The sequence below is a fragment of the Erinaceus europaeus genome, chromosome 21, assembly GCF_950295315.1.
Source record: "Erinaceus europaeus chromosome 21, mEriEur2.1, whole genome shotgun sequence".
NCBI classification, from domain to species: domain Eukaryota; kingdom Metazoa; phylum Chordata; class Mammalia; order Eulipotyphla; family Erinaceidae; genus Erinaceus; species Erinaceus europaeus.
The window spans coordinates 37,718,121-37,737,699 of NC_080182.1; the positions used below are offsets into that span (position 1 = coordinate 37,718,121).

The following is a 19,579-nucleotide window of genomic DNA, read 5'->3' on the forward strand; positions in this document are numbered from 1 at the left end:
ACATGATTTTCCTTTTTTTTTAATTCCTTTATCCAAAAATCAGTTGTATATCACTGTTAAAAAGCATTCTTTCAAAACTGATTTTCCTATATCAGAGCAAATTTCTTTTTAAGTAAACTTGAAATGAATTTCCTCAGTGATAAAATAAAGACCTAAGTAAATTCTAAGTGAAAAAATTTCATAAATTACCACATATACTTAAAAATGTCAACATGCTCCCAGTTCGAGCCCCCAGCTCCCCACCTGCAGGGGAGACGCTTCACAAGCGGTGAAGCAGGTCTGCAGGTGTCTGTCTTTCACTCCCCTCTCTGTCTTCCCCTCCTCTCTCCTATCCAACAACAAACGATATCAACAACAATAATAATAACCACAACAAAGCTACAACAACAAGGGCAACAAAAGGGGGAAAAATGGCCTCCAGGAGCAGTGGACTCATGGTGCAGGCACCGAGCCCAGCAATAACCCTGGAGGCAACAACAAAAAAAGTCAACATGCAAAAATAAATCTGCGAACTGCATACTCTTTAAAACTGATACACTTTATAGGCATGATTTTATTTAAAAATTTGGACCTTTATTAAATGCTTAAAATAGGAAGCGTTCAAATTCAGAAAACAGACAAAGAAAATAGCAGGGAAGGCACTGTACTTAAAAAAAAAAAAGGGCGAAGGGGTGTAATGGCTAGCCCAGTAGAGTGCACAGTGCAAGGACCTGGGTTCAAGCCCCAGGTCTCCACCTGCATGGAGGAAGCTTCACAAGTGGTGGAGAAATGTTGCCGCCTTCTCTCTCTCCTTCTCCTTTATCTCTTGTTCTTATCCTCTGGGAAAAAGAAAGTAAAGGGAAAAGAATGCTCACTAGGATCAGTGGAGTCACACAGGCACTAAGCACTTGAGATAACCTCCTGGGGGTGGGGGAGGAGGGGTGGAGGAAGACAGTAATAGAGGAAAGAAAGGAGAAGGAGCATACTGAGGTGCACTGCTATTCTGAAGAAAAACTCTGAATCTTTGATTTCCTTCCTGGATGGGCGAGCAAGGGGCAGTCACTGTCCACTGTGTGATTCCCTCGAGTGTCTCCGTCTGAAGGCCTATGCTAGTTAGAGATCAGCAAACTGAAATAACAAGGCTTCTTTAAAGACACTGGATTTTTTATGTATAATAATGTGTGATTAGCAGACTTTCCTCTCCTCTAGCTTTTATACCATAGTAAAAAAAAAAAAAAGATTTTTAAAAATTAAATAGCATACCCTTGGTGACTTACCACTTGCTACAATTATGATTTACAGCATGGGCAGCTCATCTGGAAATTATTGGGTAGTAATTATATCATCCCCTTCAATTAACAGTGTACACATTTATAATTTTCTGTAACTGAAGTAAAATCTATAAATAGGTACACATTCCAAATAACTGATAAATAGATTTCAGTGGAACTTCTCAGGCCCCGAATTTCCATCATCAAGTTAACCCTTAGTTCACTGGCAGATGCCGTGCCTGTTCATGCCGTGCCTGTTCTCCGTCTGCTTCAATTCTGCACTTGCTACCCATTTTACTCTGTTTCTAGATCATCTTTGACTTCATATTTAAGAAACAAATTTAATGTCACTTATCACCAGGAAAACTATAGAGAAACATCTGGGCTTTCTCCTCCCTCACAACCTGCCCTCAACATACACAGAGACTACAAAGCTCATTTCTAATAACACACTCAAGCATTTTTTTTTCAGACAACTGTTCCCTTACACAGGCACAAATCAAATGGAGAATTAACTAACCTATGAAGATAACAAACAATTTCATCTTTGTAAACAGCCATTTTTCAAAACAACTTTCAAATTTCCCAGCAGAGTACACTAAAAAGACAATTATATTATCTTTTCTCTAAGGCACAAAGTAGAGAACTGTTTCTGGGAGAATTAGAAGGTGTGTTCCAGCACAAGCCGCCCAGAGGTCTAACTACTGTGCTCACCAGTCTCTGGGACCAGGTGACACACTCTCAGATTTGTCAATGTCACAGCACAGCATGGTATCAGTAGAAATGCTAGCATAAGGCCTGATGATGGAAATGTTTTTCACTGAAGAATTCATGAATCAAACATATCTGCCAGCTCAACAATTAAAATTCCCATTTCAGGGTGAGGAACCAAAGGGTCCGAAAGCTGGTCTGCTTGCAGGCTCTCTGTCAGCCAGCGAGTGAAGAAGGGCGTTAGCACACACTAGCTTCTCCTTGTACAAAATGTGCTCTTTGCTTTCTGCTGTTGTACGCATACCTTACACAGGGAGGGGAACCAGTGGCATATTCATCTTCAATATGAAGGCAGGCAAGCTTCTTGTAGATTGACATGAAAAGAACGAACCAGAAATAAAAGAGAAGCGTTGCCAAACAAGGCCACTTTTCTTTTAGCACAGGGATCAGTTACAAAATGCCCTAGTGATGCTCATGTTCCAAATACTTTGCTTAAATGCTCTGTTGTCTCCTTATAACTGGGGACTGAGTTTCCATCAATTGTTCCATCTTCATGCACTTCCTTTCTCACTTACTGTGATATTAATACTTGACATTTCCTTAGAGACACAACTTTATATTTCTATAGTCATTTGGCTTGGTTCCTCAGAAAATTTAAGCTACAGCATTAAGAGATTCTCTGACTCATTTGCCTGCCATCAGTTAGAATTACTACTGACTACAGCTTGTTATCAAAGCAATATTGAAATCATATTTGTTTAGAACAATAAAACAGTACAATTAAGAAATATATAAAATAACATTCATTTCCATTCTGGAAGTGGGCATGTCTCCTGGCATTAAATTACATTTACAACATGTTAATGATTTGAAGTCTCCTTTTCTTTAAATCATCTGTGATAGCTTTACATTAAAAAAAGAACACAATTTTCAATGAGATATCTTATGTAAGATGAACTGAAAATTCTAATTGAAATTTAAATACTAATTGTATAAAGTCTAATCATTCACAGAGAGCATACCATTTGGTAACTAATGGAAGAACACACATACTCATAATTAAATAATGTTCATTATTTTGTATCACTGGGGAATAAAGTCCATTTACTTTAACTTTAGATAACAATTTATATTCAATTTATATCGCTAATTTAAATGCCAGCAATGTTAAATTTAAAATACTTTTGAATATAACTTCCCTAAACAAAGTGTATTAGTCCAGAGTCATTCTACTGACTCAGTATTACTGGTGTTATTGTCGACATCAGTCAGTGAACATGGATATAATACTGGAATCTTTCTATGACAGAGACAAGGTATGGGTCAGGACATTTGCTCGGACACTAAACGGTCCCAGACTCTATGCTACATGAGGTTTTAGGATTGTTTTCTGCCATCATATTATTTATTGTTTCTTTAGTATAGACAGTAGACTTCCACCTCTAAAAATAAATGTGGCTGTTTCTAATCTGCTATGAATAGGGGGATTAGTACATATGTCTCTGCAAGGAAGTGGAAATCACAGTATAAAAGATTCTTTTTTTTAAATTTTTTTTTTGCAATTTTAAGGACTAAGTTTAATTCTTTTTTTCCTTTTTTTTTTTTTTTTTTTTTTTTTTTTTACCATAGCACCACTGAGGTCTATCTATTGGTGGTGCATAGGACTGAAACTGGGACTTGCAAGTCCTACCTACTGCTGCTGAACATCTTCAAAGCCCTACTTTCTTTTTTAATGGTAGAGACCAATGATGTTTTATAGTTTCTTTTTTTTTCTTTTTTCTTTAAGAAAGGATAAATTAACAAAACCATAGGGTAGGAGGGGTACAATTCCACACAATTCCCACCACCCAATCTCCATATCCCACCCCCTCCCCTGATAGCTTTCCCATTCTCCATCCCTCTGGGAGCATGGACCCAGGGTCATTGTGGGTTGCAGAAGGTAGAGGGTCTGGCTTCTGTAATTGCTTCCCCGGTATAAAAGATTCTAAGTGTGAATCCCGAGGGCTCTGTAAATGATGGGAATCCAAGTGTGTGTGTGGGGGGGGGCACTATCAGGGCCCTGAAATAGAAGTGAGGGTTCCTGGGTTCCAGCACCGAGAGTGCTGCTCAGAACCAATAGATCTGCTCTCACACAGCAAATGATCAAATGACCTCCGAGCTTCCTGTCTTAACATTCTATGGTTCTTTGGCTGCATGGGCTCAGGCACTTATTCCAGCTACTTGAGATTCTTTTTAGCTAAATGGAGACATGGGCTAAGCTCGTCTTCCTCAAAGATAAAGCAACTGGCTGGGTTGCCGGTGGCATGCTTTCTCCCAACAACCGCACTGATGAACGGGAGGTTTAGTAGAGTCCACACTGTGAGAACTTCCCACTTGCGATTCTCATCTGCCAGGGGCATTATTACACACAGTTAGCACAGATCAAAGTCAACTGATTTCCAGAGCTGAGTTTTGACAGTTCATGCCATACTCTATGGGTGCCCACAGAACTCAAATGTAAGCCAAGACTGATAAAAATACCTTAACAAATAAACTCATAAAAAAAATGCCCTTAGTTAAGAACTAGACAGCAGTTAAAACTTTAACTTCAAAAGGGTCGGCTGTAACAGATTTTTAAATTAAGTTTTACATTTCTCTTTCTGACAGGCTTGTTCCTCCCGGACAAGTCAAACAATCCCCAGATATGCTGCAGGTGCGGACTTCAGATTCACCAGGATTTTCTCCTTACCTTTGTTCAGTTGCACTGGCATGCTTTCTGATTTCATGAGCCGCTGCTGTGAATGCTGCTTGGGGGTCTCTGCTAAGGTCCTGGTGGGAACCACAGCAGTGGAGGTGTTACTGCCATTACCTCCAGACAGGGGGCCGCCAGCACTGCTTGGGAGTGTTGCTGGAGAAATGAGCTTTCTTCCAAAATTAATCAGGCTATTAGAGACTTTATTTATATTCAGGGGAGCGCCTTTAGCATTGGTCCTGTAACAAGAAATTTGTTCAAGAGTATTTAAATTGCAGGGAACTACTTCACATACTCCATTGGTATAATAAACACAGCTTACTTGCTTTGAAAAAGGCCATTTACGAGATCTGCCGCACAAGGTGAGCATTACAATCTTAAAAGTCACCACAGAATAATAAAAAGAAAGACTCTGAAAGACGTGCCTTATAGAAAATTCCGTTTGAGCTGAAAAAACACTGCGGGGGCAGGGGCTGCACCTTGCTGGGCAAGTGGGCAGGGTTTGTGCTGCTACAGCACACAGGAAATGCTCAGACGCCAGCAGAGTCTCTGGTGCCGTGAGCTACCTCCCCGTCTCACTTCTCTATCTAGTTAAAGGAAACAGCAGACCAGAAGTGGAGAAATCTCACAGGAGGCTCTGTTTCCACAAAAAAAAAAAGGAAAGTCTTCCCACCCTAGGCTTCTATTTCATTCAGAGACGGAGACAGAGAGGTTGGGGCACCATAGTGGCGGGGCTCCCCCAGTGTCCTGACACTCGCCATGTGGAGTGTGGCGATTTGAGCCTGAGGTGCACACAGCAAGCATGGACCATACCCAGTTAATCATCACTCTGACCACAAAAGTTTGTCCAAACCACTAACAGATTCTTAGTTCCTCACATTCTGCTTCTCCTTCGTAAGAGTGGGGACCTGAGGGAGTCGGGCGGTAGCGCAGTGTCTTAAGCGCACATGGCGCAAAACACAAAGACCAGTTTAAGGATCACGGTTCGAGCCCCTGGCTCCCCACCTGCAGGGGAGTCACTTCACAAGTGGTGAAGCAGGTCTGCAGGTGTCTGTCTTTCTCTCCCCGTCTCTATCTCCCCTCCTGTCTCCATTTCTCTCCTATCCAACAACAACGACAGCAATAACAACAACTACAACAATAAAACAAGGGCAACAAAAGGGAATAAAAAAAGTCTTTTAAAGAGTGAGGACCTGAAAAAACCAAGTGCAAGGGATACATTTATTTGAGTTTAGAGAATCTGAAGTTTGCTATCAATTCCTTCTCTCAGATCAGGCAGCACTTAGGTAGTAATGCTCCTTTTAAAAATATGAGAACAGTGTCCTTGGCATTACTAGATACAGTGCTGAAACACAACTTACCCATAACTGCAATAAAAAGGAAAAAACACCATGCTTCTATAAAGCTTCTCTAATGGTACAAGCTATATATTATGAGCTAGGTACTGGAGACTTACATTGCTTTGGAGATAGGAGAAATCAAATCTAAAACTTTGAAGAGTTTTGTTAAGGAAAGCTCTATTCATTTACAACTCAATGAAATATAAGAAAATAAATTTTCAAAGTTCCTTTTGCATAAAGCTTCATCTTTGAACTGAACCATTTAACGTCCTTTCAAAAGCTGTTTGGAATAACATCCTCCTAAGGAGTACCACTTGCTCTCAGTTTTACAGTGATTTCCTAACGAAGGAGTTACCGTCAGTTTACCAACACTCTAGCTCAGCAACAAAGAAGACACTCATGTTTGTGGAGAAAGAATAATGAGTCAGATGAAAAGAACATATAGATTCTGGACTAAGAAGGCATTCGCCTCTGCGCTATACCCATTCATTCTTCACACACACAATCTCTTTTGAGCGGCAGTAAAAAAAAGGAGCTAGCATGATACTGAAGTTCTACTGCGTTGTTCTGCTTGTTTGCAAGTCAAGATTCATGATTCACATATATGAAGAGATTATAATGCTGCTACCCTTTTTTATAAACAAAAATGTACTAGTCAAATTCTCATACTGCCAGTTGTGAAATTTATATGCTGATAAAAGCACTTAAGAAGCTGCTAGAGCATCAGCAAGAGAATGTGGCTGGTGCGTGTCCATCACTATAGTGACAAAGAGCATCTAGACCAAGCTCACACCAGGCAATCTTTCACTTGAATAGCGCTGAAAAGGAGATGAGCACTGCTTTCCTTTTTGAATTTGTTTGTTTGTTTTTAACCCATTTATCCCTCATCCAGTACCGATTGCTTCCAGAAGATTATTTTCTTTTTCAAAGAAACTAGTGGAGATGATTCTGAGCATTTCAGACATAAACACTGTAAACCATGAGCATCTAGGCAGGGCAAGATGTCGACTGTTTGTTCTTCAGGCACGGCAGTTTTTGTTATAAAGATAATTTGGATATTAAATATGAGTATCAGCATTCTTCACAAGAAGTAATACACAATTTGCAACAAGGATTGCAAGTTGTTTATTGGCTGTGATGTAAGCTACCAAGTCATGTATACTAAATCAATGAAAATTAATGCAGTTATCAGAGAGCTGATGGACAGTGAAAAATGAATTGGATTAAGAATGAAGTGCAATGAAGAAATAATGGTGAAACAGTGAGAGGAACGTGGAGTTAACAAGACATTTAATATCAAACCTAATGAGTAACCGATTCTCTGCGATCAAAGTCTTTCATTACAATTATCTGCTACATAATATTGTGGAAAACAGTACAGTCTATGAGAAATTGTTTTGAAATTATGCCAAGAACTCACTTTTGACTTGACTTAATTTTACAGGTTGAATCAATAGCAACGGGAGCATTTCCTGGAGAGAACCCGTCACAACTACCTGCACTAGAACCCAGCTGGCTTCCTGGCTGGGCGCCATGTGGTAAGCTCTGAATCTGTAAAAGTGTGACTTGCTGCCCCTTCCCTCTTGCTTGCTTTCTCCACTCTAAGTTTCTAACACAGACAATGCTAAAGAATTTCAGTATATCTTTGATTGGCAAGTGATGAGTCTCTTCATTCGACTTTCTATCATTTTCTCACTTCTTCGCTATATGGTTATTTCACCACAGACCATGCAAATCATTTACAATTTATTTTCTTAAATCCAAAGAGTAGTTGCAAAGGTAAATTAAGGCTATAAATACATATATGCATAAATATATGACTGGCTTTGGCAAGGAATAATTTTTGCTGTATTTGTACATTTTAATAGCTTATCATTATTACCCTGCCCTTAATGAACTACTTTCAATGAATTTGTGTTTCTTTATGCTTAGGAATACTTTTTTTTTTTTTTTTGCTATTTTCAAGGATTCACCCTTCTGAACCGGCCATTTTCAACTCAAGACTGCGAAAGAGGAAGAGAAAGATACAGAGTGAGGGAGGGAAAGAAACCACAACACCAACGCTGCTTCTAGAGCAGTGAGACCCAAGCTTGAACCCAGGTTATGTCAGGAACGAGCAGGTGCACTATCTAGGTGAGCTATCTTGCCTGACCTCAGTGTTTTATTAAGAAATGTGAAACACTTCCTAGGGTTGTAGACACAGCACTTTTCAAGACAACTGTAACTTCTGTGACACAAAGCACAAGGACTGGCGTAGGGATCACGGTGTGAGTCCCCGGCTCCCCACCTGCTGGGGAGTCACTTCACAGGCGGTGAAGCAGGTCTGCAGGTGTCTGTCTTTCTCTCTTCTCTCTGCCTCCCCTCCTCTCTCCATTTCTCTCTGTCCTATCCAACAATGACATCATCAGTAACAACAATAAAACAACAAGGACAACAAAAGGGAATAAATATATATTTTTTAAGAAGATTCTATAAGCTTAAACCACCTTTCTTAATTCTTTAAATTTCAAGTTAGCTGATCAAATTTACTTCAAGGAAGACATATACATCTATATCTAAGATGTCATATTTGAGGCTTTTGTTCCCTTGGACAAAGAGCTCACTCATATTTCAAGGAACTCTAGATTCTGTGAGTCAGTGGCACAGTTCACCTGGGAGGGCATCTGCTTTGCCAAGGTCAAGACCAGCTTCCAGACCTGACTCATGCGGCGCAAGGGGGAGCATCAATGCTGAGGTGTCTCCCCTCCCCACCCTCCCATTTGCCTGTAGCAGTAAAGTCCCAGGATGACAAAACAAACAAACAAGCAGAAACAAACACGAAGTGATAAAACTCCATGAAGGCGCTGTAAGCAGATATCAGGGTATCAATCTTCAAGAAACACCTCTTTGGTATACAGATTATTTTACTCTATAAGTTATTATTTCCTTTGCTGCCAGGGTTTCACTGAACTTTTATGCCTTCACAATTTCATACTCCTGGTGATTTTTTTTTTCCAGATACAGCATGAAAAGGAGAGAGAGACACACACACACACGGGGTGGGGGGAGAGGGAGAGGGAGAGGGAGAGGGAGAGGGGGAGAGAGAGAGAGAGAGAAAGAAAGAAAGAGATCGGAAGCAAGGGAGAAGAGAAAAGAAGAGAAGAGGCCATAGCATTGCTTTACTTGTCCTGAAGCTTCCCCTATGCACAATGCTCCCATGTGGTGGCCTGGGGCTTAACCCCAGTCCTCAGGCACAATAAAGGGTGTGCTCTAAGAAATTCATCTCCCAGTCTCCCGTAGAATATTTTAAACTGAAAATGCAGATCTTGGGTTCTCTGGACTATATCTTTCTTCGCCTTTTGATCTAAGACAGATCAATAATCCCTTTATTTTATCACAACAAAGTGACTGCAGAACACTTTCACCCCACCGTCAGTCATTCTCAGGCCCCTTTCTCACTCCTCCAATTCCCTGAAGCCACAGTCTCCAACAACCACACTCCTCCCATTCTCTAACTTGGAGGCTAGCATTTCACTGTGCTGCCTCCATGCACACATACTTATTAAAACTTGGACCATTTCCTTTACTAACCTGTCTAACATGTGAACTCCACCCTCCCAAGCTGGAGAAGAACAAAAAGAGTGGGGAATTTTCCTAGAGCAGTGATACCTAATATTCCTGAAATGCCTGGCTTTTAAGCGAAACAGCTGCATCCTTCAAGCTATAATGGGTGTGATCATTTTGCATGGGGCAGGCAAAGTTTTTGCCAATGTGATGTGATGCAAAAATTGTACGTGGTGGTGGGACTGGTGTGTAGAAACCTGCCACAGAAGGGTGAGAAACTGTACCCAGGTGACAACTGTATTGAAAACCACTATTTCCCTTCTTCTTCTAGTGTTTGCCCTTCTTCCATAGCCAGTCATCAGCGTCAGGTTGAGCCTGATGTAAAGTTTCGAGACCTCCTTTGAATCTGGAGAGGTGGCAGTCGTTGACTATGTGGGTCATAGTCTGTCTGGAGCCACAGGGGCAGTTCGGGTTGTCTCTGGCTCCCCAGCGATGGAACACAGTGGCGCACCGGCCATGGCCTGTTCGATAGCACTTGAGGAGGGCCCAATCATAACGTGCTAGGTCAAAGCCGGGGTGACGCTTGCAGGGGTCTGTGATGAGGTGTCTGTTCTTGACCTCAGCTGACTGCCAACTCTGTTTCCAAGAGTCTGGAACAGAGAAGTTCAGTGTAGGCGTAGGGGACCAGATTGGGTGACGAGACGTCAAGCGTTGGACAGGGTGGGCGAAGATATCCGCGTATATTGGCAGGTCCGGTCGAGCATAGACGTGGGAAATGAACTTAGATGATGCCGCATCGCGATGAATATCTGGCGGGGCGATGTTGCTAAGAACTGGCAGCCATGGAACCGGGGTGGAACGGATGGTTCCAGAAATGATCCTCATGGAGGAATATAATTTGGAATCGACCAAGTGGACATGGGGGCTACGGAACCATCCTGGGGCACAGTATTCTGCAGTGGAATAGCATAATGCCAGAGATGATGATCGTAGTGTGGAAGCGCTCGCGCCCCACTATTTCCCTAATAAAACGTTTAAAAAAGAGTAAAAAATCTGGCCCTGACAAGTAGGTGGATTATAAACGAGGCCCTGGAGATTACCCAATTTGGTCTGAGCACAATTTATAGCACCGGCTGAACTAACATATTCAATAATACCTGGTTAGTAATCAACTATGATGTAAACAATTATTAGATAAATTCTGACATATGGCAGTTTCTGGTGTAATGTCAAACAAACAACAACAACAACAAAAAAAAAGGACTCTGGAAAAGAACGGGTAGGTGGGATGGAGAGGACTGTGGCATCCTGGTGCATGACAGTAGAAAAGGACCCAAGTTGGGGGTTTCGAGTATTCTGCAGACATCTTTTATGGGGAGATGAGAAGTCGTACCCCTGTCTTAACAAGCAGACTGTAAACCATTAACCCCACCCCAGTAAATGAGAAAAGGAAAAAAAAAAAACAGCAAGATAGATGTACAGTGATAAATATTGAGATTTATACTTCAAGACCTGTAGCTTTACTTTTTCCTAGCACAATGTATACAGTGCACGTGCTCTTTCTGGAAATAATCTTTCTTTCTTTTGCAGATATATCTGTCCTGCCCTCTTTCTCATGATTAAACAACTCTAGTGAAAGCACTTGCAGGTCTTCCTGCTCGCCATTTAGAATGGAAACTGTCCAGTTATGTCTCTAAATCAGTGAATCTTGAGGTTTTATTTTGCTTTGTTTTTGACAACACTAAGAATTCTAAAACACGGAAAGAATTTGAAGACAGCCCAACTAAATGAAGAATAGTCTATGTTGGGTTAGATAATCCAAATAAAATTATACAGTTCTTTCCATGTTGGTATATAAAATTAGTTATAAAACCCAAGTGATTTTTATAGAAATCAATATACAGATTCAAGTTAGCATTATATGAAAATGAAACAGATGCACCTAGTCAAAATAATGAAAAAAAAAAAAAACACAACAAAACAACGGTAAAAGTTAGAAGCTTCAGACTACTGAGAAGCAGGACTGGTCATGAAGTTACACAGTTAAGGCAGAGTGGGTGGGACAGGAAGGACAGCTCTCCAAGGAGGTGAGGCTGCAGAGCCACGTGCATGGCCCAGTTGAAGCCCTAACACCACATAGGAGGCGCAGTGGTTACTTTGCTTCTCTCTTTCCCTGAATGAAAAACAAAAGTGGTGTGAAGTGATGGGACTGTACATATGACTGGCCCTGTTTTTAGCCAATGGTGCTGATAACTAGACATCTGTCTGCTCTCTGTGTGGATACAGAAACAAACATGAATCCTGACCAGTGCTCCACACACAATAAATCTGAGGTGACCCCAGATCTAAAAACAAATCCTAGAATAACACAGCTTGGAAGAAAACAAAGTTATCTTTGAGTCGGAAAAGGATTAACACAGGTGGACTGGATTACCCAAATCCTTCCCATTCCAAAACTGTTAAGGATTGACCCATGACTCCCTGGCATCTCTTGCCAGATGAAAGTACCTGGGTACTGAGCCGTGGGCCGTGCCAAACAGCTGGTGCTAAGCACGGTATTTACAGAAATTACCTGTTTTCATCCAGTATGCCAGTTTGTGGCAGTCGGAGCCGAGTGGATAAGATTAGCCACACAGATGACAGATCTCTAATAAAATGCCTTAGGGGAACTTTAAGGCTTGGGAAAGCTTCTCTGATTGACAACACTTCACATATATTGTCATATATCTTTCCTGGGAGAACTAGCACTCTGCTGGGAGAGGAATGGGAAACTTATACCTGGTTTCTCCTAGACCACAACCTTTCCTGTTCATGACTTTAAGCTATCCTTTTGCCACACGATACTGCAATTCTAACAGCTGTTGTGGTTTCGTAAGTCACTCTGGTGAATCATTAAAGTTGAGCGTGCTCTTGGGAACCCTCAACAATGGAGACTAAGGATAGATAAAAATTTCTTAGACAGGAAACAAAATGCGCTAGACATAAAATAAAATAACTGATAAAATGAACATTATGATAAATTTTTTTCTGTTCATTAAAAGCCATCTTCGTACCAGTGAGATAACACAACCTCCTGGTGTGTCCAGTTGGCATGCCTGACGTGCCAGAGGCCCCACATTCAGTCCCCAGCAGCACCACAAGTCAGAACTGAGTGGAGCCCTGGTTTTGTACCTCTCTGTGGCTCTCTCATAAAGATAAGTACATAAATCTTCAGTTAAGAATGTCCTTCTAAGAAAATTAGTAGGCAAGTCACAAATGAGAGACTACTACTGTTAGCAGTTACTACTCTAACATTATTGTTACAAATACTGTTGATAAGGATTCCTATCTGAATTATGTAAAGAATGTCTATAAATGAAGAAAAACACACTAACAACCATTAAAGTAGATAAAACACCCAGACACTTCATAAGAGATCACATATAAGTCACTGATATGCTATGAACAAATGTTCAATATTATTAGTCACTAAGAAAATGCAATTAAACCACAATGGTAGCACTTTATACTAAGTAGAATGGATAAAGTAAAAACAGACTGACAATAGCAAATGCAGGTAAGGAGGTAGGGCAATTAAAACCTCCATATACTCCTAAGGGAATGAACAAAGGTTATATTTACTTTGTAAAACCATTAGTAACATCTATAAAGTGAGATATGTATATATGGAGAGAGAGAGAGGGAGAAGGGGGGAGGGAGGAAGAGATATTCAAGAGCAATTTAATTTCTAGGTGTTTACCCAAGAGAAATAAAACATGTCCACAAACAACACAATAACAACATCAAAATGTCTGTAAAGTCTGTTCATAGCAGTTCTAGCAATAACACCCTGAATCTGGAAATATATATAAAACTTGTGAGATGATCACACAATGAATACAACTCAACTAGCTAGAGTTAGGGAGCATATAACAGCAAAAACAAACTGCTGATCATGAAAAGCTAGATACAGGAGGCCTGGCAGTGGCGCACCTGGCTGAGCACACACACTACAGCGCACAAAGACTCAGGTTCAAGCCCCCGGTCCCCACCTACAGAGGAAGAGCTTCACAAGTGGTGAAGCAGGGCTGCAGATGTCTCACTCTCTCTCTCCCTCTCCCTTCTCTCAATTTCTCTCTGTCTCTATCCAATTATAAATAAGATTTTTAAAAATTAGGAAAAACTAGATACAAAAGAGTTGAGTTTCATTTCTGTGAGGCTCAAGGAAGTGCAATAATATTAAGTGGTAACAGAAATTACAAGTGGAGGTCCAGTTGTAGTGCAGCAGGTTAAGCGCACATGGCACCAAGCCCAAGGACTGGCATAACGATCCCGGCTTGAGCCCCCGGCTCCCCACCTGCAGGGGGTTTGCCTCACAAGCGGTGAAGCAGATATGCAGGTGTCTACCCTCCTCTCTCCATTTTTCTCTGTCTTACCCAACAATGATATCAACAATAATAATAACCACAACAATGATAAAACAACAAGGAAAACAAAAGAGAAAAAAAATAGCCTTCAGTAGCAGTGGATTCATAGTGCAGGCACCCACTCCCAGCAATAGCCTTGGAGGCAAAAAAAAAAAAAAAAAAAAAAAAAGAAAGAAAGAAAGAAATGACTAAGTGTTTGCCTAGAACTGACTGCACAGAGCATGAGGGAATTCTAGGATGAACAAATATTCACTCCAGATTGTTTTGGGTGGTGATCACATGGGCACATATCATTGTTACAACATCAGCCTGAGGACTGAAGAACTGTGTACAGGGGTCAGGTGGCGGCACACCTGGTTAAGTGCACAGGTTACAACGTACAAGGACCCGGCTTCAAGCCTGATTCCCACCTGCAAGGGAAAAGTCTCATCAATGGTGAAACGCTATTGCAGGTCTCTCACTCTCTGTCTCTCCCTTATCTCTCAATTTCCCTTTTTCTATCTAAGAAATGATAAATTAGTAAGATATATTTTTAAAAAGATCTGTGTACTGTGAACAAATTACACTAAATAATTTTTTTATAAGAGAAAGACCTACTCCAGATTAGGCAAGAGGTAGTGTTCCAATTTCACTTACTAGCTAGGAACTAATAGCTCTTTAATACGTAAGAGAAAGCACTTTTAGCATAGATGTATTTATAGCACAGAATCTTAGTTATTAGGCACAAAAATTCCATAAAATGACATTTATATAACAATCAGTGTCTTTATATAGTCATGATACTGATAGCACTGGAATTCTTGGCTTTATGGTTTAGGAGTACTCTTAGCATACTTTTTCTTCACCATATTTTAGCAGTTAAAATCTTCTGAAAAATGCAGTCACTATGTTAGTAAATGTAACAAAGCCTAAATAAACAAGTCTTTTTGATCTTATAAAATGGAAACTATCCAAGAGAAATTTATTTGTGTAGTCACTGAACTAACTATTTACTGACGACTATAACCAGTGCCAAGTGGGTCCTGGGAATATGAACGTTGTAAGACCCAAACTCGGACATTAATATGAGTTATTCTACAACTAAAGCTAACGTGAAGCCATTCATTTCTTTAGCATTTGAATTTGTTCTGTGTGCCAGGCACTGAGGAAAAAGCAAGGAGAAGACAGGCAGGACCATTGCTCTCACAAAGCTCCTATTTTGGTAGAAGAATTAACTGTTTGAAGACTCCTAATGCTTCCCACCTGGACTTTCTCAAGACATTCTAGTTAGGCTAGGACCTGAGAGGAACCTTTCTTTCTTTCTTTTTCTTTCTTTCTTTCTTTCTTTCTTTCTTTCTTTCTTTCTTTCTTTCTTTCTTCTTTATTTTAAAAATATTTTTATTTATTTATTATTGGATATATATATATATATATATATATATATAGAGAGAGAGAGAGAGAGAGAGAGAAATTGAGATAGAGAGGCAGAGAAACCGAGAGACACCTGCAGTCCTGCTTCACCACTCATGAAGCTTCCCCCCTGCAGGTGGGGACCAGGGGCTTGAACCCGGGTCCTTGTGCACTGTGATGTGTGTGTTGAACGAGGCATGCCACTGGCTGGCGCTAAGAGGCACATTTCTAAGCTTAAAAGAAGCCTGCTTCAGAGAAGCCACCAGAAATTCTCGGGATAAAACTAGATTGGGTGCAAGCAAGTCTGTCAGGTGGAGTCTAGCTGAAGAGTGAGAGGGCCTATTTCAGAATCTATGCAGCTCATGTAGTAGGATCTTCTTTCCTTAGATCTTGGCTTTCTCTTACATCTCCTCCAATGCTCCTGACAAGGGACCCTCTGCAGGAGGCCTACCTGACAGTATTACAATTCTGTTGTTGTTGTTTTTTGATCACTGACATCAATCAGGTTATTTAAAGGAAGCTATGGTATAGGGCAGAGGAAAGCTAGGAGAGTTAACATAGAATATTGTTACTAATCTTTAGAGTGGAGACATCAGTGAACTAAGCTTGGTTTCATTTATATCTATTACAGTCTAATTTAATCCTATCCAACCTACAGTTTTGGTGGTATGAAGTTGGTTAAGAAGTGAAATATCTATAGCTGTGGGATGTGTCCAGAAACCCTATCAGATCATGAGATAGACCCGAGGCACCACTGACAGGTGTCATCACGTCATCACCACTGTGGAATCAACTACATAGTTAGAACAACTGTGTCATGTTCAAAACAGGAAAAAAAAAAATCCATGAATGTTCTGGAACAAAGAAGGTATGCCATCCAACTTGTAATATATGAGATTGCACTATCTGGACATTACAAAACTGTTTCACACCTACTCAACTGGGGTATTTTAGTAGTCACAGAGTTCTAAATAAATTAGATGGGTCATTCTGAGAACTGGCCACAATTTAGATACATTTATTATTTTTATAGTAGCAATGTCTGGTTATTTAAGGACAAGACTGGAACAAGATTTGAGTGTTTAATTGTAGTTCTGAGCTCAAAAGTTGAATAAATAAGAAAATGCCAATTCCCATTTTAAAAAAGAAATTTGCAAGTAAGTAAAAAATCAGAGCACAGTGAATATTACCCATGTACATAATGGAAAATCTACCACTCAAATACCTAGGCACTGGCTTTTAAAGACTTAATTATAGCAATCCATGGTATAGCAGAGAAGAGAAATCAGGCTTCTTGATTTCCAGAGATATTCTTATCCATGAAATCACATGCCATATTTGCAACCTCCTCCCTTATTTGGACAAGCAACACAAGTAGCAGTCTGTTGCCAGGGATATATCACACATTAGCCCCTTTCATTCCACAGTTCTGTCTGTCTCTTATCTCTCATTTATTTAGTGATCACTCTGGGGGTTCTCCAATGCATGCATATATATATATATATATATATATATATATATATATATATATATATATATATATATATATACACACACACACACACACACACACACATCCTTCTGGGTCATCCCCCCTCCTTGCCTTGCTACTTAATGACAGTTCCAATCCATTAACTCTTTAACAGCCTCTAAGCATCTAGAGAAAGAACTTGCATGGCTGCTATGGGTGAAGGGCTCAGCCTGCTCCAAGCATCTTTAAAAGCTAAATGGGGTCTTTACTAGTGGTTTTGCATCTGTCATGGTTTTTGATCTTCGACTGAGTAATGACACGATAAATAAACCTCCTGGGAATAAGAAGGTGATTATTATAAGGTCCACACACACAGTTGGAAGAATTATCTGGCAAGATTTTCTAAAGATCTGTCAAGTTTCCCAGCACCATTTATCAACTCTTCTCTTGCTCAATGGTCTGTTATGTCTTCTTCACACACTAAGGTTCATTTGGTTCAGTATCAATTTTAAGCTTTGAAATTGCCACAGAGATGATGAAAAGCCTTCCCTTCTAACCATCAAAATGATACTCTGTATAAAAATGAGTTCATGATTTATAAAATATCACCGTGCTTAAAAAGAAATACACAGAAAGGAACCAACATTCTCCATAATAAAAATGAAAGGGCAAAAAGCTAATAGGAAATCTGCATGAGGGCTCTGAATGAGGGCAAGAGACTGGCAGACTTTAACCACGACTCTCTAGTCACTATCAGGCCACCCCAACAGCTGGGGCCCTATTCCGGGAGTCCTGAGATTCCCAAACAGACCCTCTCTCCATTGTTACTGGTCATCTCTATCAGGAGCAATAAAACAGACCCCTTTGTGGGCCCCCATAGGACCTTGCCCTCAACTTGGATCAACAATGGTAGAGAATGTTCCATCCTCTGAAGGGAGGCTGGACAACATACTCTATGCTACACCTGAGGGAGACGGGTCCTGATATTGGGGCAGCTTATAACTCATGACCACAGAATGTGAGCTCAGATCTACAGGGATGCAGAGGTCACATAGGCTCCTAAGCTGAATATGGGCCCCAGATCACATCAAATTGATGGGGCTTACAGTCAACAATATTTATACATCTTTCCCATATTAGGGAGCTACTCTCTTCCCTGATCCAGCTTTCTGGTCCTTTTCCCAGCCATGACATCATCTCCCCAGACAATAACTTGGATCTACCTGCATATCAGATTTCAGGCTCAGGGAAAAACCAAAACAAAAACAAAACTAGTATAGCCACAGGCCCTTTATAATATAACTAAAATATGTCTAGTAGCTATCTACAAAACGGAGACCCCTCCAACTCTTCATCTGCACTGCTGGGGAGTAAGCCAGCTCCCCCCTGCTTAATGCTGTGGTCTATTTACATAATCACTGCTTTACCTGAGACCTGCCCTGCCTGCAGGGCACTGGTTTAATCCCACTGGTTCGAACTCTCTTTTCGCTCTGCCCCCTCTCCTACTCACACCCTACCACTTCCTTCTTGGGATGTATAAAAGAATCTTCTTTTCTGATTAAACACATTGGATTGCCTTCCGGCTCCGTGAGTCCCAGAGTCTCTCTCCTGCGACGCTATCCCGACACGAGTTCCTGATCCCTCTCCCACGCAGCAGCCTAGGTTGGTTCCAGTCGAGTTCTCTCCAACCCAGAGAGCACGTGCTCGGGAAGAAGTACCCTCAGGCTATCCTGGCACTGCACTATTCCAGCCTTTGGGTTCATGATTAGTCAACAATTTGTCTGGCTTTATATGTTAACTCTCTTTTCAGCCATCAGGTTCCAGATGCTCCCATGATGCTAACCAGACTTCCCTGGACAGACAACCCCACCAATGTGTCCTGGAGTTCTGCTTCCCCAGAGCCTCACTCCATTAGGGAAAGAGAGAGGCAGGCTGGGAGTATAGATCGACCTGTCAACGCCTATGTTCAGTGGGGAAGCAATTACAGAAGGCAGACCTTCCACCTTCTGCACCCCATAAGGACCTTGACCATACTCCCAGAGGGATAAAGAATAGGGAAGCTATCAGGGGAGGGGATGGGATACGGAGTTCTGGTGGTAGATATTGTGTGAAATTGTACCCCTCTTATCCTATGGTTTTGTCAGTATTTCCTTTTTATAAATAAAATAATAGGAAAAAAAAAGAAAATCTGCATAAACATAAAACATGCAAGGGAAAAAGCAAAAGCAAAAGAGTAGTGCAGATCTCAAGGAAATGTAAAAGACAATACAGGCATACATAAAAAGCTTACTGAGTGCTCTCCTATGCCAGGCACTGCCCTAGGTGCCTTGTATAAAATACAAAAGTGCCTTCAGGGGGCTTAGATGTTAGCAGGAGCAGGGGAGACACGCATCAGTAAAATATGTAACTTCAGTCAGTAATGGAGGCTCTGAAGAGAATTAGGCTGAGCAATGGGATAGAAATGAACTAGGGGGAGAAGAAGGCGACAGAGCGATCAAGAACGGAGTCTCTGAGATGGTGTTCAGGCTGAGCCCTAAGTCAAGAAGAGGCAAAGAAAGATGGGAACAGGAGGAATCCTCCATGAAGAAGCCAGAGAAAAGGATAAGGACCTCAACTCAGCACAAGCGTAGCACAGAAGAGAAGAGAGTGGCAGCAGAAGAGGCCGGGGGGGGGGGGGGGGCAAAGGAGCTCTTTGCGACCCGGTCTGGCCCAGGCCCAGGCTGAAGAATGCTTTCATG

General features: G+C 41.0%; 1 protein-coding gene across 4 annotated transcripts in view; it reads right to left on the reverse strand.

Annotated features, from left to right (window-relative positions):
• Positions 1-19,579, reverse strand: part of TBC1D5 (TBC1 domain family member 5) — a 504,373-nt gene that overhangs the window by 61,366 nt on the left and 423,428 nt on the right. For all 4 annotated transcript variants that reach the window (XM_060180867.1, XM_007529715.3, XM_007529708.3 and 1 more), the window contains one exon: positions 4,690-4,931. In XM_060180867.1, the coding sequence (XP_060036850.1) occupies positions 4,690-4,931 (242 nt within the window). The remainder of the gene's footprint in view (positions 1-4,689; positions 4,932-19,579) is intronic.